Source organism: Nyctibius grandis, chromosome 1, assembly GCF_013368605.1.
Source record: "Nyctibius grandis isolate bNycGra1 chromosome 1, bNycGra1.pri, whole genome shotgun sequence".
NCBI lineage: Eukaryota > Metazoa > Chordata > Aves > Nyctibiiformes > Nyctibiidae > Nyctibius > Nyctibius grandis.
The window spans coordinates 14,306,311-14,332,822 of NC_090658.1; the positions used below are offsets into that span (position 1 = coordinate 14,306,311).

Consider the following 26,512-nt stretch of genomic DNA (forward strand, 5'->3'; position numbering starts at 1 on the left):
TCACACACTGACGAGGCCAATGCTGGGTTTCATAAGTTTGTCCAACATTCCCTGTCCAAGCTTACTTGCAAACAATGAAATAGCTTCATTATTTCCAGTTGTAACAGCCAAATCATATGCTGATTGCCCTTTCGCATTCTTCTTTTTTATGCTTGCATTGCAGCTGTAAATAAAGAACATTGTTTTAAGCTACTTAAATTCATTTCAAGTTACTGGAATTAGTAAAGTGGTTCGTAGGTAAATGTTGATGGAATTTCTGGATGCCTCTTCCTGCACGCACACAACTGTGAGATAAAAGTGATGAGCCTCGGCTAGGCTCTGGCCCTTCAGTATTGCTGTGCAGGTAGGCTGTGGGTAGCCTGTAGCTGAGCTAGAGGCCCAGCTGCAGTACTTACTGTAACAGGACTCGGATGCACTCCTCTCCCTCTGATCCAAGCAGAACTGCCTCATGGAGAGCTGTGTTGTTGTGCCTGCATGGGAGGAATGAGCAATGTACTTACTACCTAAGGAAACTGTCCCGGTATGTGGAGAAATGGTCTAGCAAATTAAACTAAGGCAAATGAATAGGAAGATATAGAATACACTAGGAGTCAGTGATTTTTTTTTTTTTTTTTTTTTTTGAGTAGGCTTTAGGGTGATTTATTCTGTTAAGTTGAAGTGGATGGGAGACGCAACTGAATAGAACAGCAGCTTTTCTAACAAATTATGAGAAATCTTCAAAGCTGGCAACTGAAAGAAGTACTGTGAATACTTTATCTTTGCTCATTTGCAGGTTTGTTTTTTGTTTAAATTTGTCTTTGAAAGTAGCTGCTTGACTACAGATTTTTGGAGGAGGGGTGGGAGGTTAATCCTCTCTGAAACTGGAGCACAAGTACTTTTTTGGTAAAACTTCAAAAGACCGGAGGCAGAGAATCAGTGCTCACTTACAGTCCTGACTGCTCGTCAATATCGGCACCTTTCTGCACGAGAAGGGAGATTGCTTCTGCATGCTTGTTAAGAACAGCAACTGTGAGCGCAGGTCGGTCCTCGTCGCTGATGCAGTTTGGGTCAGCTCCCTAGAACGCACAGGAGAGGGAAGGTGAGCTGTTAAAGCCATAAAGGTTCTTCAGCTTCCACCTTGCTTTAATATTCTGCCAGTTTAAGTTGGCAAATGGTCTTTGTGCTCAAGACAGAGAAATGTTCAAATTGTGGTATTGATTCTTAATTTTTTTTTCTGAAAATGTTTGTCCTAACTCAAAACTAGAGTAAATGTGTATAACAAGGGCAGTCAAGCTAGATTTCACAGTCAGGGTGCACCTACACAGCAAAAAGGTAGAGGTTATGATTTCTTTTGCTATACAGAGGACTTGACCCAAAACTATAAAATAAATGTATTTTTCTTTCTATATGGTCTTGAGAAACCCAGAGGAGGATGCTTACACACTAGCCAAACAGAAATCTGGGGAGAACATATATAAATGTAAAACAAGCTGTTTCTTCTCCAAAATGCTCTTTCAACCTGAAGACAATTGTATTACAAGGACGTTGCCTCCTAAGCATGAAGTTGAAGTCGCATACCAGACTAATATTCATGCAGTAAATGGTCAAAGAGTTGGAAAGGGAAACTTCAGCAAGCAGTAACTTACTTTACTGAGCAATTGTTCTACCAAGGTGATTCTTCCTTTGCCATTTGGACCCAATTCATCCAGTAGTTGTCTGGACTCTGGCTGCAGAAAGACAGAAAACAGCCAGTAACCTTTCACATAATGAAAATACAAGTAGGTGGGCCATCTTCTGCCTTTGAGTAAAGGTGGAAAATGCACACAGTGGCATGAACGTAGCTGAGGGAAGAAGGCAATGTAGCTTAGCCTCAGCATTACTAACTCATGAACCTTCTGTGGGAATTTCTTTCTGAATCTGAACAAGTGTTGGATAACCCAGGTGGATATCTCGCTACTGAGTTCTTGATCCAGCAAACGTGTCTGCAAGTGACTAGCTTTACACCAATGCAGCTCTCCAGGACTGTACAAAGATCTGTTCACCACAGTAAACATGGGCACAAGTTCTTTGCTATAGAATTAAAGTTTGAAGCTTCCAAAACTTGTGGAACTATTTTATTTAGACAATTAATGTTTTGCCTCACAGAAGTTTGATAACTGACTCTTGAAACAAACCAACCAACAAACCTAAACACCTTTTCCTTTTATTTCTTCCCACTTTTCCACCTCATTCCTATCCCCTTTCGAAAGCCCAATCATTTGACCAAGCACTTTTATCTCTGGACTCGTATCACAAAGCTCTCCTACCCGTTGAGTTGGCTAAGTGATCCAACATGAGACTAATGCACATTTCCCTTTTGAAGTTTTCAGTGCTATTACCAATGATCCATTTAGTCAGCAGTGCTTCCAGGATATTTCTCTGGTGGAAGTCAGGCTTTGCTTTTGCATTAAGCTAGCCCTCAGTTGTGCTGACATCTCAGCTTTATGGGAAAACTGAGTTGACTTAAAAGCTTGTTGTGTAGATCATCTTTGCCTGTCTAGTTCACAGTCTGACTGTGTGAACAGCAGTTCTAGCACAGCCAAGGGTATGTCTTATGGAGTCAAACAAGGTAGTAAGGGTCAAGGGAAGACAATAACGCCTCCATCTGATGTTGCTTCTGAGAAAAACCTGTAACCAAATCAGTCTGCAACAGTCTTTAGGCCTAGTGCTATGTCAGTAAAACAGAATGAGTCCAAAAATGAAAGCAACTATCTAATTAAGCTCTTACTAGGAACAAAGTGTGGTTATTTCCAGTTCTGTAATAAATGTCAGCTACCAATTTTCAAGTTTTACATTAAGTTGGACTTTTGTCCCCTTTCTTCCCCAGCACCCCAGTCAGTATTAAAAGCTTTCTGTTTTTAACCTTGGATGCCCTCCTTCATGATAGTGCTGCTCTATAGGTAATTTTTCCTGTACTGGCAGAAGATACGTACGGGGAGCTTATCTTCTTTTTCTGTAAGTGTTCTTGACTTTGTTCTTTTTATTTTGCCTCTTGAATGGAAAAGATTATGATAATCTTTGCCTACCAGAAAGGAAAACAAGTGTTAACTCAAAGCAAAGTCAGTATCTTAACAAGAACTTGGGGGAGAGATCCGGAAATAATTTGTCCAAAAGAATATTTTATTTTGTGTTAAAATGAAAGCAATATTTATCAGTTTTCTGCAAGAGAAAATGATGAAATATTTGTTGCAGATCAGACTGGTTTTAACAAAAGGTTTACACTCAGGCAGACTTAAAAACTTGCTATTTTGAAATGAAGATTCAATGAAATGTGGAGTTTGGGGGGTTTGAATGTTTTTTTAACTAGCTGCAGTTATTCAACAGTCTTGACTCGAATTCAGTAATTGTTTTGACCAAAACCTTACAGTATTCAATGCTGTTTAGTTCCTGAATACTTAAGAACAAGACTAGAGGATCTTGAGCAGATATATATGTCCATTATTTTTAAGAGATGTAGTCTACCAATGTGCAAGAGGGTTGATAAGGAAATTACACAGCATGTGGGGACCCTTTGAGCTGGTGTACTGGAGTACCCAGAATCACAGTCACATTATTGACACTCCAGGAAACCAACTCCTAGTGCTGTGGCTGCCACTTGCCAAGTCTCAGATTAGAAGCACAAACTGGCTGAAACTTTTAAGTGAATTGAAGTATGTCAAATTATACTATAGGAATTTCTGAATTCTAATGCTGACTTTACAGCTAGTTAATTGAATGAAAACCTCAGTCCACTATGAGATACCTGAAATGCTGAGCTGTTACTGACACCAATGGGAGATGCAAGTTAAGCATCTGTGAAAACTAGGTCTAGAATTAATGTATTTCATCATTTCTTATCTTTGCCAAATGTGCCAAAGCTGAAGTCCCTGTCACAGCTCAAAAGTAGAGATTATATTGACATTTGTAGCTCCTATTGTAAAAGAATATGCAAAGCATCTGAGGTTTTATCGCTATAATAAAGACACAGCTATGAGCTGTGGCAGCAGTTTACTGGCCTCTCCAGCTTCATCTAGGGATGAAGCATTCCCATAAGCTTTAGACAGAGTCTGTACGTTGCTTAAATTTCAACTCAGCCACATTTTGAGACTTAAAGATCAACTTAAGTATGTGTAGAATGTGCCAATATATTCATTTGCCTATCTCAGTGTCTAACCTTCCAAGCACTACTTCTGTATTCCTGACTACTATATTTATGGTCTATCATAAAGACAGGGCGGGAAAAAAACTCACCAAAACTTGTCTGACCGCTGTCCTGTCCACCTCTGATTTCTGTTACAGTATTCAGGTAATGACTGCTGAACTTCACTGGTTTGTTAGTATGAATATCCTGTAGAATCATCAAATACAGGCAGTTAATCAGATTATCATGTAATGCTGTAATAATCTTAGCAGCACAAAACAGTGGTGTTGCATATGAAAAAATATATAGGCTTTTAATAGTCTCAAATTAGAACAAGACAAATTATATGTAATTGAACTCTGTTTTGAGGAAAAATAATGTAGCATTTTTTTCTAAACCTTGTGTTAGGCATTTGTTTTGATTAAAAAAAGAAAAAAGTGACACAGCCTCACTTAATGAAATGAAGATGCTCATCCAAATGAAAGTGTCTACCACTTGAGAGATCTGATTAACTCCTCACTTATGAAATGATGTGATACACCTTTTCAGGCACCACTTGGCAAGGTAAGCTTTTAAAGATTCTACACAAGAGATACAGTTTGAATTTTGGATCTTTGAAATGGTGGGTTTTCATCTTTGGAAAGCTGGTAATGAATACGTGGGTGGTTTTTGGAACATGGTAATTCTGGAGGTAGGGATTTTGAGTGTTTGAATACGATTAACAGCTCTGGCAAACGTTATCTCCAAACTATTGAAAATTACTAAGCTTGTTTCTTAAGAGTACAATATGCAGACTGAAGAAAAGGAGGCTCTAAGATCAGGAGCTAAGGGGTGTTAGAATGATCAAACAGCATCAGCTGTTGTTTGAAGAATGTTAATATTAATAGCAAACTAATGAAATGCAAGATGATAGCAACATAACCATGAAGTCTGGCTTAATCAGATAAAGGTACCTGTTCAGCCATCTCCAACAGAAAAAGAAAAAGATTCCTTTCTCTGAAGTGATGAGTTAACACCCTCTGAACAAAAGAATTTCTTGTTTAGACCTGAATTTAAAATAAATCATCGTTACACTGACTGGTCTAGCGACAGCTTTAGACCAGCTGCCTAACAACAGGCTTCATCCCCCAAACTGACCTTGTTAATAGCAAGAGAGTAATTCAGTGTAATAGTGACTTCATAGTCTTCCTCATGGACGGTAGCAGAATTAATCTAGAGGAAAAGAGCAACCGTTAGTATCTCTTAGAAAAAGTACACAGAAATAGTTTTAGGAATAAGTCTTGCTGATGATGTTTATTATGGAGCCAATACACAAAATCACATGTGACCTTGGCCTACTTGTGATATTGTACCAACACTTGCCATCTAACTGAGCAAGGGGCAGGTGGTATTTTGTGTAACTGTAAATATCAGAATGATGGAAATGCCAAATGAATGCAAAAGATGTAATAACACTATGTTTCATGAAAGTTCAGTCATTCTCCACCCAGATTTTGCAGCTGCACGAAAGTCTGTGTTGTCCTTAGGACTCCCTACTCCAGGAGAACTGGTTGCTGCTTCAATTGTACCAGTCTGTGGAAGCAGAGTCTGTAGTAAAACGTGGGCAACTCTCTATATCATTTCATTGAGACAGTACTGCTGGCAAGAAGATTATGGAAGTTATACATAAATAAGCACACAGGGGATTATAAAGAAGAGGAATGAAGCTGACAAGGTTCTATTGCAGCAGGTTGAGAATTTTGAGGCAAGGTTGATTATATTTCTAATCTGCATGAAAACTGAAAAAGCAGCATTAAACCCAGATAGTTAATATCTACTTTGGATTACTTTTGTTACTTTTGGGGTAGTGGTTTCAAGACAATAGGATGCAAAAGGCCAAGAAGCAGCAGGAATAGCCTTCTCTAGGCAATTTAATATTTTTCAGGCATATCCTTTTGAATCCTCTAGCAAAGGAAAAAAGTTGCAGTGGACCTATACTTCCATCTCCACCAAGCAGTTATCTTTTATATTTATACTTGTACTACAGCTTCTGAACATGGTGGTGGACCCAATAGGTCTCAATGGGTATAGAATTCAGACGCAAAGTATCTGATGGAGTGTCATACCTTCCAAAAGTGTCATCTGCCAAATGACAATTAGATATCTGAACCCCAGTATTCACGAAATTTGCTGTAGTTGTTTCTATGTGCTAAAATTGGATTTTGTTGCCTGGTGTGTCACAGGAGTCAGGACAGGCTAAGAAACAGTGAGTTTGAACGATAACATGGGAGACTTAGGTCAGACACCAGGAAAAAGCTTCCCAGTAGCTCTGCCAGTTCAAGGAGTTCTCAACCCTACTTCTGCCTGCGTCCCACTTCCACTGCTCACTGCCAACCTATTTTGTACTAGCAGTGATGCCCCTTTTTTCCCTCCAGAGCTATTTTTAGCCTGGGTCAGTCACTGATCCCATAAACAGGACATTGCCACAAGCAGTTGTGCTGGCAGCACCTAGGAAGCAGTGTGAGAGTATGCAACTCCTTAACCCAGCAGGGCTGCCAAAGCAAGCAATACAGTACTGCAGCTGAACAGCAAGGATAATTGAGCGCAGAAATGGACTGCCTGGGGCAATTGTGAAATCTCCATTGTTGGTGAGTTTGAAAAGCTTCAAGACAAACATCTGTCAGGAACAGTTTAGGCAGAGTTGATCCTCCCTCAGGACAGGGACCAAATGATCTCTCAGTCATACCAGCCCTACCTTCTAGGACTCTTTAGGAGGAACCTCCAGTCTCCACCTTCTTGCTATCACCCCTTTAATCATTTTAATGCAGTTTGGTGACATCCTGAAGACTACATCTCCAGTAAGAAAAGCAACACCCTGTTCCTATAATACTGGCATAGTTTATACTGGGAGTTGACTGTGTAGCCAAAGAGAATTCCTGCTATCTGCTGGTATAATCCAGCCCGGAGCACAAGCAAGCATAGCATTACATCCCATTTCTAGCAGGGCTTATTTAACTGACCAACTACATATATGTCAGTGATCTCTTCTTTTTCTTGATTGCCTGCTGTGGCATCCTATAAAAGCCGCTGAGCATGGGCTTTCTGGCTTCTACCACTTCTCTTGTAGCTGTGAGGTAAGAATAGAGACTGCCACAGAAAATCAGAAAAAAAATCCTCATTAAAAGACTGAGCAAAAAATGGAACAGCAAAATAAAACAAATCACACGCAGAAATAGGTCAAGGTATAAAGAAAAGGGAGACATTTATTTTTCCAGTATTTATCTAGCAGCCACAATAATCTTTTCATGAGGCTGCATAGGAAGATATTACAAGCTCCTTCCTACCTTTCCCATTCGAGGTTCTCCAATCAGTGCTCTGAATTCAAGGTTGTTCTGAGCATAGCTTCTAAGGTGAGCACAGATATGATCCAGCTGTTTTCTCCAGTAACCTGATCAGAGAAAGTTAAGCAGGAGAAAAGTCCCTGAAATTGTGATTAACATTTCTTCTACTCATGTGATGGATGATTTAAAAGACAGCAAATTTTCACTGGGACAAAAAAAAAAATTGAAGGAGAAGCAAGTTATACCCTAAAAAAAGGTGAAATACTTTCTTATCCGTAGGTTATAATTCATTCTTAAGGCACCTCTATTCACAACAAAACATGTCTCAGAATTGTCCTTTGGAATCAAAACTGGTCCTGTGTAAAGGAGAATCTCATGCTACTCCAGATCATTAAAAAATAGTACAATATTACAACTAAGCAGTTGTGCATTATTGAACTGGTTTTCAGCTGATGACTGACAGGTAACAATAAGCCAAATCTGAAAACTGCAGACATAATAACTCAACCTATACAGCATTCTGGTCTGTGTAAATTATTCCCCAAATAAATGCCTTTCAATTAGATATGGGAGAGCACATTAGAAGCTTAAGCATTCCTGCTCTTCTGCCTGTCAGGATCTCTGGGAGAGAGTCAGCATTCCTTTATGCTGGTACAGGACATGAAAGATGGAGGGCTGAATGTGCCTGGATTCAAAACTCATCTTAAGCCATTTAGAGTTCTTGCAGTATTTCCAAGTATTTCCGAAGCAATGTTCTGTTTTCATCAGAGAAAGAAACAAAAGGACTGGTTCTCATTCTTAAGTGATTGTTATCAGGATCTGGCTAATTTGATTTTGGGACATACTTATGGAAAGTACAGAGTATGATTTATTTTGTTGTAAATAAATTGTGTAGGCTTGGTAACCTTGTTTAACTTACACAATGGAGTTGCTCTGACCTTATCCTTCCCTTCATGTTAAATGAAGCTCAAAACAGTGAAGAGAAGCCAAGTCAGAAGAAAAGTGCTGCTCTGACTTTTACAAGAAAAGGCAAGTGCACAAGGATTTTTGTGCTTGGAGGACTCTTCCAAGATCAAACTACTAGAAACTATGACAAACTAAAACAGCAAGTCTTATTTGTAGGCAGCTTTAAAGGAATATAAAAAGAAGGACCCACAGAGCAACATAAATTGTTCCCTGCTATGATCTTACAGGCAAAAACTAATACAAGTTGAAAATAGTAATTAAAAAATCTAAGCTAGACTACTACTTGGTGAGTGATCCCTCCAGAGAAGTCTGTATTGTTAGCAATAAACTGGTTCATAAGTAGCCTAGATCCCCAGATTTTATTTCAAAAAATCCAGATGGCTGGGAACATATTCTTGCGTGTTTGATGTTTTAGTACATCTAAAAGGATTTTTGGCAGCACTGATGGAATATATGAATTCATGCTGTCAATAGTTGATTACACCTATATCATGCTGATTTACTGTTTGTTACAGTAGAAAAGGGGAGGCTTCTTTGTAAAATTTACCTGGTAAATGACTTGGCTGCTGTTCAAAACAGACTGAAAGTACAGCAAAAAAAGAAATCCAGTACACATCAGAGGATTCGTGTTTTTGTTCTGTTGTTATTTCCCCCTGTCCTAACTGGTTTTTTTTTGATCTTCACAAAAGAAATAAGGTCAGTTAATGGCTGATAGGTCAAGAAATTAAAAAAAACCCCACAACTTACTTAATCACTTGTATTTAAAAACTTTAATATCAAATGTCTGATACTATTTGAATTGAAGAAATAATGGACATATTTGGCATATATAAACAAGATTTTCCTGGGTGATAGCGTATGGTCCTGTTAATACATGTAGTTTCAAGCCATATATACAGCTCAGCATCAAGGAGCATGAAAGACTTGACTCTAACAGACATTTTTTAATTTATAGAATGAAATATGTTCCTCAGTCCTTCACAGGGTCTAAAGGAGAAGACATTACACAGTGCAGCTTCAACAAAGTTACCTCTGCTAAATGGATAAAAATTAATGTAGTTCAAAAGCAGTTCAGAATTTCTTCCCAACCTTTCCCAGTGAATGGAGTTCTCAATCACAAGTCAAGAGCTGTACTTCTGAGAGAGACATATGAATGTTCAGTGTTACTTTTTTTTTTTTCTCAGCAATATTCCAGACCAATTCTTTATTATCTCTGACTAAATTAAGCTCCCTGACATGTTGAGTCAAGTGCTGTATTTCCTACAGTGATGTCTAAGAGAACACGCCACATTTAAGAGCAAAGGAGCAGGAAAACAGATTTCCCTAGTGATAATTTTAAAAATAAAAGTGCATCATCCGGATCTTTATACACAGAGTCAAACCAGGAAATTCTAACATTCATTAGCGACTTTTTCTACCCCATAGATAAACAACTTCGATAACGGCCTGAGGGTTGACCCTCTGATTGCAGAAAAGAGCTAGAGAGGGGAAAGGAGATCAAAAAAAGTAACCATGGTTTGATGCTGTAGTGATTTAAAATTTACTTATTTTCTGGACTGCACAGCTGGACTGTCCTGTGAGATTAAAGACAATTTGCAAATTGGGCCATCTATTAGGTCCCTAATTAATACTGATGGACTGACTTCAAGGGTTTGGGATCTGGAAACTGACGGAGTTTTCCCAGGATAGTAAAACTAAAACCTCTAAAAATTGCAATCTTTTTAATGACAGCAGTCAAGTGATTCCACAAAGAACTAACTGACCAAACCAGGAACTGTGAAACAAAATCATTTACAGTACCAATACAGTAGTCTATGCATGGATGGTCTCTGCAATGAGCAATATAGAGGTACTGATAACTTTGTGGAGCTGGAAAATGTGGCCTACAAGAGCTCTCAAGGTTTCTATCAATCAACCCTATTTTTTGTAATCCTATTAAAAATCCCTTTCTCTAGTTTCCTTTGCTTCCAAAACTTCTATAATTTATTCCACAACAGTGCTTCAAATAAGTTCTTCTCGTAGACAAGCCTCATCATATTTTTGAAGAGCTGTGATCCCCTTTGTCTCAGATTTCTGTTTAACAATACTCCCAGCAGGTGCTATCACAGTTCTAACTGAACTTCATGTTGCGGGCGGTGGGGAGGGTGTTGGGAGGTGGGGTGGTTTTTCAGTGGTTTCCAATTAAAAATATGACACCTGCCCCTTATCTTGTAGCATCTGAGGAAATCAAACTACTAGCAAATTAGTAAGGCTGCACAGGGGTCAGTAACCATAATTTTGATATTGCTGATAGGCTTTCTTTTAGCTATTGATGGAGATCAGTGATTGAATACTAACGCACTGCATTTACAAGTGACTGGTGGGAAGACAGACTTGTAAAGAGGTAAATCAGTGTCCTACTGATGCCACATTCCATAGACTATAGTCTTTTCAAGAAAAAGCAAGGTCATAGATTGCAGCTTTGTTTAGAAAACGTAAAATCAAAACTCCTAACCTTTTCCAGGACTAATGGCTGTCAGGAGAGGCTTATGATCACTCATCTTTTCCAGCTTTTCTTTTTCTGAAATCAGCTCAAGCTCCTTCTTTTCCAACAGCTTGCTAGATGGGTAAAAAAGTCCAATGGTTTGGGTTCCTTTATCTAGTCTTTCTTTTAGTTCTGCCCTTGGTTTGGGCAAGGAAATAGGAAGAGGCTGCCAGGCAACTTGAGCTTGAAATCGTTTAGCCTGTGGGGAGTGGAGGCGAAGGAAAAGTGTAAGTAATATAATTAGATATAATAAAATGGCTTACAAGCAGAAATTAAGTAGAACAGTATACAAAATTGGAAAGAAATGAAAAAGCTGGCAGGAAGAATCAGTAACAATTCTTGATTTTAATTACCAGTCTGTGATAATGAAGCAACTTATCACAAATATTCAAGCAAAAGCAAAACTGCTCATGATTGTGAGCAGAATGATATATATGCTTTTGTAGGAGAACAGCTGGCCTTGCTAAGTATTATGGTCTTTCTTAAAACAGAGTTTTCAAAGCACTGATACATATGCATGAAAGAATACCTTGTATCAGCAGGACACAAATAATTCACAATAAGATGTACTTAAAGAGCTACAACTTTTGAAAAGATGATTGTTTCTCACTTTCCTATTTAGAATAAGGCTGGATTAAGGCCTTTGGCTAAGGCTACTTCTTGGCAGAAAGCATTTCTCAGAATAAACATATCCTCAGTTTTGCCCTCGGCATGCTCACAGGCCACGACATTGTCTCAAAGAGGAAATGAACGGAGTTGTGCTGATCTATACCCGCAGTGGGTCAGCCTTTTAGCTGTGTTCAAGCTGGGCTTTGTAATACTGTGTGTCTTACCTCAGAAAACCCCAGCGAGTCCCCAGCATCCATGAGAATGCCATTCTGAGAACCCACCCTTGATGGGGGCTCTATGTAAACACCACAGGACCCACAGAAGCGAGCGTATGGACGGTTGCTTGTACCACACTTGAAACAAGTAAAGTAGGATGGAGGAGGTCCAGGCTGGAAAGTTCAATGAAACACCTGTCACTACCAAAACATATGGTGCATGGTTCAGGAATGATAAAAGCAGTGGCATGAATTAAAAGGAAGTAAAGTAGCACTACCTAAAGCTATTAGATTAGAAATACTAACTAGGATACCAGACTGTTAACACACTGACAGATGCAAGACAGTAAATCTTCAGCTACCTCAGCACTATGCTATGGAGGCAACATTTTTTTCAGACAGATGTAGCATTATGGTATGTTATTTTTTTAACATACACTTTCAAAAATACGTCTTTTCTTTTGCAAAGCCCTGTAATTAGTCTGGTGCTCTGATAGTGAATGTTGACTGCAATTATTTCCAGTTCAATTCTAACACAACTCCCACCACCCCAAGTCCCCAGTACAGTACAGGACCAATGGTTATGTATGTATGTAGGAGAGTGTTTCTAATTTTATGTAGACTCAGCTCGCAGAAAAAAAAATTCTCCTTGAGTGTGATCTTAGATTGAAACACTATACCTATAAAAATACATGCCAGGAGAAATTGTTTACATTGACTACCATGCACAAGCTCTACTGAGCAGCAGTTAAATACTTGTCTTTACTGAAGTTAATGAGGCCTACAGCCAAAAAAATTGCATGCATCATCTCATCTCTGGTAATTGCCTATACAGATGATCATAGCCCAGAGCAGATATGGGAAAACTTGCATTAGGTTATCCTATACTTAAATCTTTGTTGGATAAGTTACTTTGGCAGAGTGCACGGCTATTGCATCTCAACTGGTGCAATGAGCTGATGCTCATTGACCCACGGTAGGTAATTTGTTTACATCTCTAAACCCTTAAGTCACTGACTGATGTGGGGTCAGAATGTCATCTAAGCCTTTCATTTTTCTTTACATAATCCTATGTGCTCTAAGCAAGTATTTTGATAATAATAAGCTGTGTACTAACTGACAAGAGTTTTGCAAAGAGAAGTTTGAAATTACTGCAGGTCACAGATGAGTAAAAACAGATTTGTCAACACAAACACTGAGAGCACGTGCCTTGGCTCCACACCAGTCACAGAAACGGGCATCACATTGGTTAACATGATTGCATTTTGAGCACGAAACTGTCTTCCTTTGCTGGCTGTGGTAAGGCAGGGACGTGTCTCCTCCAAACATGGGCTAATACAACAAAACAAGCATTAGGGAGAAAATACTTCTTATGAAGAAAAGTTCACAAGCCAAATAAGGGGAAAGTGGAAAGCAAGCTACTTTGATATCATAAAGTAATATTCAGCCTAAAAGAATTATTTCAACTTAGAATAAGCAACAGACTGACTTGGAGCTAACCTGTAAGTTTTTCATTATGAAACCACAGTAAAATGTGGCACTAATTTTAAATATTTTTAGCAGAACTGAGTGCAAAAAGAATATTTCCTTATCAATGGTGTCGTTTTACACTGAGCATTTATTAATACGGCTCCATGTATAATTACACTCGAAGTTAAGAAGGAGGTTTCTCTGCTGATAAACTTCTATTTTCAAATCCACAACACAACAGCTATTTTTCTTTGTACCTTTCTTTGTAGTACTATGGCAGGCAGAGTCTGTTCAGACAATTAGTTTTCTCTCAGTTTGGTATTTGCTACATAAATATTTTTTTGCACTTTTTTACCTCATACCAGTTGTTATATACTACCTAGCTTTCCTACTACAATTAACTTATATGGGTATGCAAAAGAAAACAGACTTTTCAGCTGAAACTTCTGGAGGTTGAGTATAGATCCTAGTTAGGACAAATAGATCTTAAGAAACGGTTTTTTTAGGTTTTGCCTCAGGGCTTATGCAGATTATTTTCTCTGCAAGTCAGGAATACGGATAAGGAACAGAACTCAAGGAAAATTATTTTGATTAAAGACACCGCAACAGCAAGTAAGCAAACACAAAATAGCCATACTTTCATCTGTGGCCTGCATTGCAATTTGAATGATATAATTTGGGGGTTTGGAAGATAAAATTTACAACAGCACAAGTCTAAATATGTTCTAAGTCTAAATTATATAATAGTCATTAATAGTAATATCAGCATTATTACTTATTATTCAGGAATTGCCATTGGTTATCACTAATTAATCACTAGTGTTAGTAAAATTTCTGATTACTATTAGTAATTCTTAGTAAGCATTTAACTTCCTCTCTTAGCTACTACAGGTCTCACCATTCAAGTCATATGCCTAACTACATATGCAGCTACATATTAATATCTTCATTCAGTGAAGCAGCTAAACTTATTTTCATCCTAGGTAAGTACAGATTCCTACTGAAATTCACTTTGAAATGACACCTCAGTGGCGATTGTTAGAGACAAGAGACCTTTGCCTCTCACTACTGACAGTTTTAGAACTCAGGATGTTGCCATATAATCAGAAGATTTTAACTCACAAATCATTATTCTTCTCTCATTTCTGCATTTATCGCAACCTAGAGAAGTGAAATGTACCATAACGTTTTCATACAAGACTTTTCTCTTCAGAATTGAAAGTAAAATTCTTCTAAGGAACCAAATGAGCAAGCTAAATGGGGAGTTGAAACAGACAGCAATTTTAGGGGGAACATTTATTGTTGCTTTTCTCACCTCTGTGCAGAGTCACAGCCAAATACAAGCATAGTAGCTGTATGCATGTAGGGGATGCAGTAAATGGAGATAAAAAAAATAATGTAAAAGAATGTTCTATTTTCACAAAATAATTGGAATCAATGAGAATGATCTTCCTGATGTATATACTCAATTTTTCTATTGCAATTGAAAATAATCGGAACACAAACAAGACTCCCTTGGAGCCAAGACTACCCATTTTCTAAGAGCCTTCTGAGCTTTCACAACAGCATTTGCAATCCTGACCTCCCCAGGAGAAACTTGAAGGTATATGAAGCACTTAGTTTAGCTGGACATTTGTCATGGCGCATCTGTGGGAGTACTGGCCTTGAATATGGCATGGGGGAGGGATTCTCTGCTTTTGTAACATAGGCACACAGGGATATGACTTCAGTTTTCCAAAGAGAAAGAATGTGATGCTTTGATTTGATTAACACTAGTGTGATTGATGCAAGAAGCCTTACCGTCTGTATTTCAGGCAGTTTGCTTTCGCAAGTCACACAGTGTTTATGGTGAAGAGGATTTCCTGTGCCACACGCCTGACAAATTACTTTACCCTTTTAAATAGAGAAAGAATATATTTCACATGGTATTTGAAAACTGTGAACAACAATATGAAGAAGATGACTTGCTGTTACAAAATATGCTATGGTTATTCAGCCCTGCAGATAGAAGAGATCCTTCAAGTCTGTGCTGTGGGCTTCAGACTTTAATTGGCCATATTGCCTGGTCATCACAAATGACATATCTTGGTGACAATTTTTTTTAAACTATAGTACAGTTCCCTCAGGAGTTCCAGCATCAATACCTCCAGATCTTTTTATGTATTAGCATCAGTTTGCTTAGTCATCGCACTCACACAAAACAGACAGTCCAGTATCTGTAAGGAAAATTAATAATAATATACCACGAGTGTGCCCTAAAAGATCTTAGCACAGTCACTATCAACAAGTGAGTTTCCACCAGAGCTAAGAATAATGAGTCTGATGTTTTGATTGTTGGCACCAATTAGTTCAGGTTTGTCTTTGGACCTACATGAAGGTTGTAATAAAACATTAAATTTGGGCCAATGTCTATAATCTACTTTAATATCAAGCTGATAACTGCCCCAGATTATATATCTCCTTTGTTATCTGATAGTCTTCAATCAATAGTTTCCTTTCAGCATCCTTCTCTTTACAAAAATGTTCCCTTGCAATTATCACAGAACCATACAACGGTTGAGGTTGGAATGGACCTCTGGAGGTCCAACCCTGCCCTGCTCAAGCAGGGCCACCCAGAGCAGGTTGCCCAGGACCATGTTGAGATGGCTTTTGAATATCCCAAAGGATGGAGGCTCCACAACCTCTCTAGGCAACCTGTGCCAGTGTTCCGTCACGCTCACAGTAAAAAAGTGTTTCCTGATGTTCAGAGGGAACCTCCTGTGCTTCAGTTTGTGCCCATTGCCTCTGGTCCTGTCACTGGGCACCACTGAAAAGAGCCTGGCTCTGTCTTTTTTACACCCTCCCTTCAGATATTTATATATATTGATGAGATGCCCCCAAGACTTCTCCTCCCTAGACTAAACAGTCCCAGCTCTCTCAGTCTTTTCTCCAGATGCTCCAGTTCCTTAACCATCTTAGAGGCTCTTTGTTGGACTCTCTCTAGTATGTCCATGTCTCTCATGTACTGGGGAGCCCATAACTGGACAGTGTTCTCTAGATACAGCCTCAGTAGTGCTGAGTAGAGGAAAAGGATCACCTCCCTTTACCTGCTGGCACCACACCTCCTAAATGCAGCCCAGGATATCATTAGATTTTTTGAAGCAGATCCCTGTAGAGGCCAAAGTCTGCTCTCCTGAAATCAAGGGCTGTAACCTTGTTTTTTGACCCTGCTCCTTCCTCTCAGGGTCCTGAACTCCACCATCTCATGGTCATTGTAGCCAAGGCTGTCTTTGACCTTCATATTCCCAAGAAGCCCTTCCTTCTCTGTAAGTATGAGTAAGTATGAGGAGCTACTGGCTCCTCTATCATTTGTATATCAGTTTGTATATCATTTGTATATCAGTTGTCATCAATGCTTTCCAGGAACCTCTGGGTTGCTTATGCCCTTCTGCATTGTTTCTCCAGCAGATATCAAGGTGCTTAAAGTCCCCCATGAGGACCAGGACCTGCAAATGCGGGCCTACTTCTAGCTGTCTATAGAAGGCCTCTGGTTCTTCACTGGTCAAGTGGCCTTCAGCAGATACCCACTACAATGTCACCCCTACAGTCATGCGAGCCATCCCTCCATGTCTCTGTGGTCCCATCAAGACCACAGCACTGCAACTGCACACAGATCTCTAATTCCTTGAGATTACTCCCCATACTGCTTGCATTAGTGTACAGGCGCTTCAGAGAGGGACCTCAGCATGCTGATTTCACAGAAAGGGTCTGGGGGGGTTTCCCCATCATGCTGCGTTATAGACACCTCCTTGCTTACATGCAAATGCTTGAGGCGACCTCACTTAAGCCCTGTTTTGTTGATTAAGTGTTCCCTTTTGTCCACATCACCCAAGACCCTTTGCTTGTCAGCCCTCTCCATCACTCCCTCACGGAGCTGCTGGTAACCCTCCCTCCCCTGTCGTTTCTCGTTTAAAACCCTTCTTACTAGCCCAGCTCCTCTTCTGGCAAAGATACCTTTGCACTGTGAGGTGGATCCCATCTCTCCTAAGAAGATGTTGATCCTCAAACAGGGTCCCACTATCGCAGAAACCAAAACCTTGTTGCTGACACCAGCTCTGCAACCAATTGTGGACATACAGTATCAGTCCTCTCCTCCTCACACCCTTTCCCCTGACTGGGGGGGGGATTGAGGAGGGCCCCTACTTGTGTCCCCACACCCTTGGGTAGGGAGTACTTTGCAGGGTAAATTTTGTCTAATTAAGACCACCAGCACTTTTGGATCATTGATCAAGACTGTGCTCTAATGTTTTGGGCATATAGCTGCTGCCTCAATCCTGCCAGCCCATCTGTGCTAAGCACTTACAATCAAATGAGGTAAGCAGAGTAATAACGACATATTTAATAAACTTAAAATGCTTAGTAATACTAAGGCCATCAATCACAGAATCATAGAATATCTCTCTACTGAACACAAGTGCATGCATTCCTGTCATTCAGACTGCTACCTCAGGTACTCTGCAGCATGCCTTCCTGGGCTTACATGGTTTACCTTTAATGATTATTTCTATTCAAGGTGTTTTTAATCCTACTAGCTCTTAAAGCTGTCATAATATAATCACACAAACCCAAGTTGGATCAAAATATTTGTAATGAAGTCATCTGCTAGTAAAATGCATGCCAGGAGGTAAACTGCTATTTTGTTATATTTATTCTCAAGTACCTTTACGCAGTTGTTGATTTGGGGCTGCAGCTGTGGAGCTATCGGTGACTCACATACAATGCAAGTGGGTGTATTCATTGGCACAAGATGTCTGCATTCAAGACATGGTGCCCTCTGAAGAAAAAGCCACATCACAGCATGTTAAGGACCGTAATGAGATCATTAAGGTTATCATGAGATTTTCAATATTTTCCTGGTTAGAGTCTACATCAGCAACAAAGTCACTGGAAACACAGCAACTGACAGCAACAGATGCTAATATTGATCCTTAAAGATCAAAGGCTATTGAGAAAATATGAAGACAACTGGAAAGAAAATGCTTTACTGACTACTAAATATATGCCAGAAAGGTACTAAGTTAATTTTCAGTAAATTTAAAATGCTGTTATAAAATGTGTGCAGGTAATTCAAATTCTCCTAATTATGAACCTAATCTAAAGAGGTACTAAATATTCTCAGTCATCACTTGAAACTACAACATTGCCCCAGACAACCTTCCTGATAATACAGGAAAAAAAATTCACCACTGACTTGTTAGATCAGGTTATTATCTCTTGGGAAGAGCTTAGAGAAGATAGTTAAAGGCATCACTGTAAAAACTTGGTGATCTTCAGATGCCCACACATGTCACCATTTAAGGTTTCAGGCATATTAGATGGATATTCTAAGCTATGACATCGGTACTAGTTACTAACTAACTAACTGCACTAGTTAGCACTGGGATAAGATGCCTATGCAGGTCCTGAAGATGCGGTAGTTGTTGCATGATGAGGAGGAATCTGAATTTGTTGATGTTACCTGGCACAAGTGAATAACATTCAATTTACTTTTTCATTGTTACCCTTATTAAAATATATGGCGCTTGAAGCAATCTATGGTTAATTTTGCCCATCATTTAGGAATTACATCGGGTCCACTGCTAAAGGTATTGAACAAAATAAAACAATCGGAACAGAGCTTCCCAAATGACAGTGCGACTAAATGATGGTTTTGCCAGCATTGAATGTGTAATTTGCTGAGGAAGCTGATTTCTCCAAAGAGGATTTGTTGATTGCTATGATGTTTTGCTGACCTGCGCTCCTTCAGGGGGCGGGAAGCGACGTACTGGCACAGGTGGGATAGGAGACCCACATTCCTGACAGAAGTGAGCCAAGGGGTCAGACAGGCGAGGTGCAGAACAGTGTGCACATCTGAAAATGAGAGCAAACTGGCTGAGCTTGTTTTGACATTGTACTGCTGCACAATAATGATTAATCTGGAATCTGTTGTGACAGGAATCAGGCCACTGATTCCTCAGTTGTGGCTTTCAAGCTATGGTGGTCCACCAGACCATGCTCCAGCGTCCATGATATGAGGTTCTGAACTCTAAACAGCTTTGCAAGGTAGAAAGCTCTCTGGCTGCTATGAATTTTCATACTTTCTTCCTCACCATGTGAGGTAAACAAGTCTCCTGACACGCAATCTGTATCAGGCCTCACTGCTGCACCATGGGGAACCACTGATGTAGATCACATAACCCTTTCAATATTGATAAGCACTAATGTTCTGTGAGACTATTCCAGTGCGCAGTTTTCACCTACAGCAGTGAGGGCTGTACTCTAATTTGAAAAGACAGCTTTTCCTCTGATCGTACAGGCGTTAGGAATTTTTTTTTAAAGGATGATAAGATAGTTGGTAACTGTGTATGGTGAAATGTAAATAAAATTATATGTCAGAAAAAGAATATTCAAATCCCTACCTAGATCACATTCTGCAGTTATGAGCCAGTGTCTGTCTTTGCTTTCCTCATTTTTAGAGCTCCACAGCATCATCAACTTGGTTGCCAAAGGCAAGTGCTCAGTTACTTTCCAAGGACAAATATGTTAACAGAAGTCACTTACTTGAGGAAATCTGTTTCCCTCTGGATCCTTGCCACCTGTGTGCTTGCTAAGCTTTTCCGGCTAGTCACTGCAGAAGAACTAGCAAACTGAAATAAAGGTAATTCCTTAGCCTTAGTAAGCAAATATTTGCAAAATCCGTATAAAAGTAGCAAAACCAGCTAAAGATGTTATTTGAGACAAACTGCACTGAAATGCGTTGCTCTAACGAATATCTACTACACTTGATTCCCCCATTAGCTGCATTAAGGACTCACAGCTTCTTCCAATAAAAATAAAAATCAATGTCTTGCTACTTATTTCCAAGACAGTATTACTGAATATTAAGTTTTAAATATCAACTTGCCGACCTACAGCAATAATTATTTGCTAATTGCAGATTCAGTAATGTATTAGAAGACAAATAGTAAGAATGCAGGCGTTGTTAATTTGCTTTGCCTTACTGATAACTCTGTACTGCTTTGGGCATTCCTATTCCAGTGTGTCACTACCAGTAAATTAAAATTTGTACTGTGTAATACAGCCAAAGGCATTTAATTTCTGAGAGATTATATGAGAATGATCACAAATCTTCACATCTTTATTTTTTTAGAGCTTAGTTCTGATGACAGCCTTTTACAGTTTTCTTCAACACCCCTTTGCTTACCTGTAACGACTCTATTGGTAGTGCTGAGATGGATTCCTCTCTGTAATCTGTTGTTTCCAAATGACTGGCAAGGAGCTGTGGTCCTTGCAGGGACCTGTGAGCAGTCTTTCTTTCTGTTTCCAAGCCTAAAATTACAATCCTGTTATTCCACTGTCATTCACTTCATGCAGTTAACATATATCTTAACATGAATATTATATATTCTCATTTTAAATTCCAATAGCTTAGCACATTTAAAAATGTGTTTGACATCCAGATTTTGGGTTCAAAAAAACTGCATGGAATTACAGGAAATTAAACCAGAAGAAACCTCATTGCTCTCTGAAAGAGCTTACTTTTGTTTTTTTCTCTATTTATGGTTTTCTTACTTCCTGCATGCTCAAAAAAACCCCAGCTCCTAAGAATAAATTAATGAATAAACATTAATGTGATTCCCTACTCTTAAACAGTCCCATTGCTGTTACCATGGAATAACAGGCTTCATCTATAGAGAAAATCTGGGTCAAGCTTTCATTTCTGCTTTGTGTACTTATTTTGGAATCTTACTGCAAGCAAACATCAGTAAAGAACTCTGTAAAGGATTTGCAGTCCCATCAATTTAACAGCATTTTCTGGCACAAAGGGAAATACAGACTGGGCCTTGTTATGTTGCTCAGAAATGAATGACTTTTTAATATGTTTTAAGAGGTAATGTGATATGTATAGAAGTTAATTTTTGTTCTCCATTTGCAGTGTTGAGCAATCGAAACTGGAATTCCCGGAGGATGTTCTGTCTTCTGAGATGGTTTTGAAATTATCCATATTTTACCAGTGATACAAGAGGAAAACCTTACACTGCCTATTTTCAGCTAGGACAGAAGTCTATTTCAGTCTTATAAATTAATACTATACCTTGAAAATCTTGGGGTGCTTCACTCCAGGCAGGCTTGATTTCCACATTCACTCCATTCTTCTTTGGTTTTGTAGCAAACATCCCACCTTCCCTCTCCTAAAAAGTAATTCCATTTCAATTCCAAATGAAACATTTGGTTTTGCTCTAATCCTCTCTTGCTATATTTATTTGTTATGATTTTAAAAGTACATGCTTATTTTCAATGCAAGCATTTGAAAATCTTAAATGATAAGTGTATTTTTAAAATATTTGACCTGAACTGGTAATGAAAGACTAGTGAAGAAGAAAAATAAATTGTCTCCTTGAAATTTTAGTATTATAAAAAGGACTGAGGCAGCAAAATGGGCAAACAGAGGAAATAAGATATACAAAAAGTACAGGCAATCAAAGTTTAATCTCCAAGTAATACCATACATACCACATTTTATATTCAGACAAGGAGTTAAATTTGCTAAAACTTGCCTGTGTGACGATATCTTTTAGGAAATTCTTGTCATTGTCGTCAACAGAGAAGAGGATGTTTGGTTGCTTGTACTCTACCAGAAATACCTTTGTTACAACTGTACTCTCCCTGCAGTCCCTGAAAATCAATGTTCATAAAGCTATATACATGCCAAAAACCCATGTACAGCAAAAAGTAAATCACTGATGAACATGGCTCATTTGCTGGTACCTCTCTTCTAAGCTTGCGAGTCATTATTTCAGTTAATAAGTATAATCCTGAGCAATACTCACAGAAACTACTGCCTTGTTTTGTTCTTTTTTAAATTTACTTTCAGTTTAAAATGTGCACACTAAGAAGTTACCAATAAAATGTATGAATATTTTAATCCCTCAACATCTTTTACATGTAAAACTCTTGGTACTCCTGTATCTGCTTTCTGGGGTAACTACTGTTTGCCAGCATTGCATAAAATAGAGGAGAGCAAGACTTTTCTTCCATTCACTATACCATATTCATTTTCCCAGCCAAGCAGCAGGTAGCATCCTATTCATTTGATATAACAACTGTCATGCTCTACCATTTCTTAAATTACAGCAGTAACATTAAAATGGCTGTAAATGACCAAACCATTCATTTAGGATTTATTGTCATTCTAGAGCACCTATTTAGCCCACCTGAAAATGTCTTAATAAAAACATACCGGAAACAAGTGTTAATCCAGGTAGTGATATCAGAAAATATAGACAGGCCTAGGTTTGGGTTGTTCTACTCCAGTGCAGACATGAGCAAAGGCTACCTGCAGGTGCTAACAGTGGGGAACAGCAAGCACAAATCCCCACCTGGAGTGAAAGTTTCTGCTCCCTTGGAAATAAAAGATAATACAACAGAGTACAGACAGAGAATGCATGTGTCCTCTCTTCGTCTCTAAGCATGAAGTTAGTCTGGAGAAAGTCGGTGGCTGTACAGCAAAATCCAGTTTTCTTTTTATGTATTGTATTTTTACTTTACCCTTGTGCATACAACATTGTACTTAAGCCGTGAGGTTTAGCATTCTGTGCTCCTTCGGGAGAAACTAAGCAGATTCCTGGGAAGGCCAGCTTCTATAAATCTGCTCAGTCACTGAACGACCCCAGAAAATGCCATGCTAGTTCCTCTGGCATTCATTATGATCACGTTCAAAAGGATAAGCTCAAAGTATAGTATATGTTATTAGTTTCTCACCCACAGCCTCTGCAGATCATTGGCCTACATCCACAGCCCAGGAGGTAAACATCCGAGAGATAATTCAACCGCACAAACACTTAATGGATAAAAAGCATTATGCGAAAGTGAAGTCAATGCAACCCATGAAGACCATTTAGATTGCAAACTGGCTGGGGAAAGGGGCGTCTCTCATTTGCGAGGTACGGAGTGCTTTGAACAGCGCAGCTCCAAGCCATGACTGGGATATCTGCCTCTTGCCAAAATATGACTTGGACGAGGGAATAGAGTGCACTGTCAGCAAGTTCGCTGATGACACAAAACTGGGAGGAGTGGCTGACACACCGGAAGGCTGCGCAGCCATTCAGAGAGACCTGGACAGGCTGGAGAGTTGGGCGGGGAGAAATTTAATGAAATATAACAAGGGCAAGTGTAGAGTCCTGCATCTGGGCAAGAACAACCCCATGTATGAGTACAAGTTGGAGGCAGACCTGTTGGAGACCAGCGTAGGGGAAAGGGACCTGGGGGTCCTAGTGGACAACAGGATGACCATGAGCCAGCAGTGTGCCCTTGTGGCCAAGAAGGCCAATGGCATCCTGGGGTGCATTAAGAAGGGGTGTGGTTAGTAGGTCAAGAGAGGTTCTCCTCCCCCTCTACTCTGCCCTGGTGAGGCCGCATCTGGAATATTGTGTCCAGTTCTGGGCCCCTCAGTTCAAGGAGGACAGGGAACTGCTAGAGAGAGTCCAGCGCAGAGCCACGAAGATGATTAAGGGGGTGGAACATCTCCCTTATGAGGAGAGGCTGAGGGAGCTGGATCTCTTTAGCTTGGAGAAGAGGAGACTGAGGGGTGACCTCATTAATGTTTATAAATATGTAAAGGGCAAGTGTCATGAGGATGGAGCCAGGCTCTTCTCAGTGACATCCCTTGACAGGACAAGGGGCAATGGGTGCAAGCTGGAACACAGGAGGTTCCACATAAATATGAGGAAAAACTTCTTTACGGTGAGGGTGACCGAACACTGGAACAGGCTGCCCAGAGAGGTTGTGGAGTCTCCTTCTCTGGAGACATTCAAAACCCGCCTGGACGCGTTCCTGTGTGATATGGTCTAGGCAATCCTGCTCCAGCAGGGGGATTGGACTAGATGATCTTTCGAGGTCCCTTTCAGTCCCTAACATTCTGTGATTCTGTGATTCTATGACTAAAGTAAAACAGGATACTTACTTTGTAACTGCCAGTGCCTTGACCATTATTTTCCCAAGTGGTAATATGATAGGACCCTTATACTTAAAAGTGTTATGCTCTCCATAGCCAGGTTTCTTGGTGAGTTCTGGTTTACTTCCATCTAAGGTGTAATAAATGGAGACCTCAGGTGTATCTGAAAGACACAGAGAAGGTAATTATCCAAACTGTATTCAACTGTGAAAAACAAGCTCTCCACTTCAAAATACTCACTACTGTGCTTGATTTTTCTCACATAAACAAAATAAAACAGTTCCAAAAATGACTGAATGTTCGGGACCAAAACTGGTTTTCCCATGAAAAATTAGTTACTCAAGAAACGCAATGTCATTATAAGCAATATTTATCTTCTTGAAGTAGCTGTGCAATGGTTTTGTATGAAAACATTGCAACAGCTCGTCCATTCTAATGACAGAAAAGATATTGTCTCCCATGGTGAAAGGTGGCATTTCAAAAATTGTAAGGAAAACCTTTGGGGTGAGCCTGGCCCATGATACTTTCAAGCACTGGTTTTGCAGTCAAAGTGAAATGCAACAGTTTAAGAGCTTGATCTTGGAAGCAATTAAGACTGCTAACATATATGAAATAAGTCATATGGCAATAATATTGTTTGAATGCATAAAATTAAGTGCAAGTATATTTGGTGTATCAAAACATGTTGATTAATTTTGTAAGTTCCTTAAGGAAGTGGGCACTCATAAAAATCATAATTAAATGCAAACAAAAGTATAGAGGCTAAAAGTTTCATATGAACACATATGAAAAGGTTTTACACAGAGTCAAAGCTCTTATTCCTACCTGATTTTATTTCTATGAGAGTATTTGTGTCTATTTCATGTTTAGGCTTCCCTGGAGGAGGGATTCGAAGTGGTATGATCTGAGGAACTGAGACAGAGCCAGCTGTCATTTTTCTCAGCAGTGTCTTTAAAAAAGAAAAACAAAAAAGCAGACAATAATTTTTCTAAACAGAAGAATGCATTGAGAAGTAGACTTTTATTGTGATTCCTTGTCTTCATTTGTTTCTCTTAAAAGAGAGAACACCGTATTCTTTAAACTGTTATTTCTCATTAATGTTTGCATGATTTTCACATTGAAAAGGAGCAGGATCCTAATGACCATCACACTTCCAACTTATTCTCCTCCTCCAGAACTGCGAACAAAGCTTGAGGTGAGCACTGTTGCTTTCATTTCACTTTGGCCTTCCTTGCTTAAGTCTGATCTCCATGTATTCAAGTGAAACAGCTTTAGCATCATACATCAGTGATACGTGGTAAGAGTGAGTGACAGCGAAGTATCTCGACCCTAATCATGGCAGATGTGGTGTCATTTTCTCTGCAGGAAAAACCAGCCTCTTGTTTCGTCGTGGCCATCTGAGTATATACAAGATGTCCTGAAAAGGACTAAAGCAAGACAGCTATTCCTAAAGCTTATCTGAGCTATCACGTGCATTAAGAATATACCTATAAAACAGGTGCCAAACATGATTTATCATGATTTACATAGTCATTATCATGTCACACAATTCAAGAGTGAAAAATTGCATTTGGATACGATAACATTCTACAATACAAAAAAATGTACTCCAGATCTTGGGAATTGATACTCAGGGCCATGAAACATGTCTACACTAGAAGGATTTGGTTTTGTAACCAACCCTTCAATCCTCCAGAAACGTCTCTTACGCTATTCATCAACACAGACAGTAATGATTCATCATGGGAGGTGTTCGTTAGTCCACACTCTCACTGGGGCTACGATGCCACAGTGCTGCCTGCAGCTGCCCATCTCTTCAGCTGGGTTACCCGAAACAGCGGTTAAGGAACGTGGGCAGTTCTCAGCCAAACTCTCTTGGGCTGTATGCAGCGGCACAGGAGACACAACGATGGGTGGATCAGATCTTTACCTGACACGAGGGGGCAGAGAGTATTTTTCCTCAAGGACCCGCCTGCTCTTGGCACACCTGGACCAAAAGCACAGTGCCCTGTTTCAGCCCTCTGGAAGCCCATCAGCAGTGAGACACAAACCGTCCTGCCAGCCTTCTCTGCCTGCCCGTGCCCTGCCAGGTCAGGCCTTGCTTCCCATCCCCTCATGGCACAGCCCACCCCACCCCACTCCATCCCTGCCGTACAGCCCCTGCCACCCCACTCGGTCCCACTGCACCAAGCTGGCCACCCCGCTCAATCCTGTCCCACAGTCCTTCCCACCCCATGCGGTCCCATGGTAGACCCTTGCCCACCCACTCAACACCCACTCGTACAGCCCCTTATTCAC

At 39.7% G+C, this 26,512-nt stretch overlaps 1 protein-coding gene across 1 annotated transcript; it reads right to left on the bottom strand.

The window, feature by feature from the left end:
• Positions 1–25,148, bottom strand: DZANK1 (double zinc ribbon and ankyrin repeat domains 1). The gene is made up of 20 exons (XM_068397232.1): positions 25,040–25,148; positions 24,224–24,344; positions 21,819–21,936; positions 21,356–21,452; positions 20,465–20,589; positions 19,822–19,907; positions 19,014–19,131; positions 17,942–18,055; positions 15,043–15,135; positions 12,982–13,104; positions 11,782–11,946; positions 10,919–11,147; positions 7,462–7,565; positions 5,276–5,350; positions 4,249–4,345; positions 2,952–3,040; positions 1,626–1,706; positions 928–1,055; positions 396–470; positions 1–163 (listed from the first exon to the last, which is right to left on the bottom strand). Exons 1-20 carry the CDS (start codon positions 25,146–25,148, stop codon positions 1–3), a joined length of 2,310 nt encoding a protein of 769 aa, XP_068253333.1.
• Positions 25,149–26,512: the final 1,364 nt, after the last annotated feature.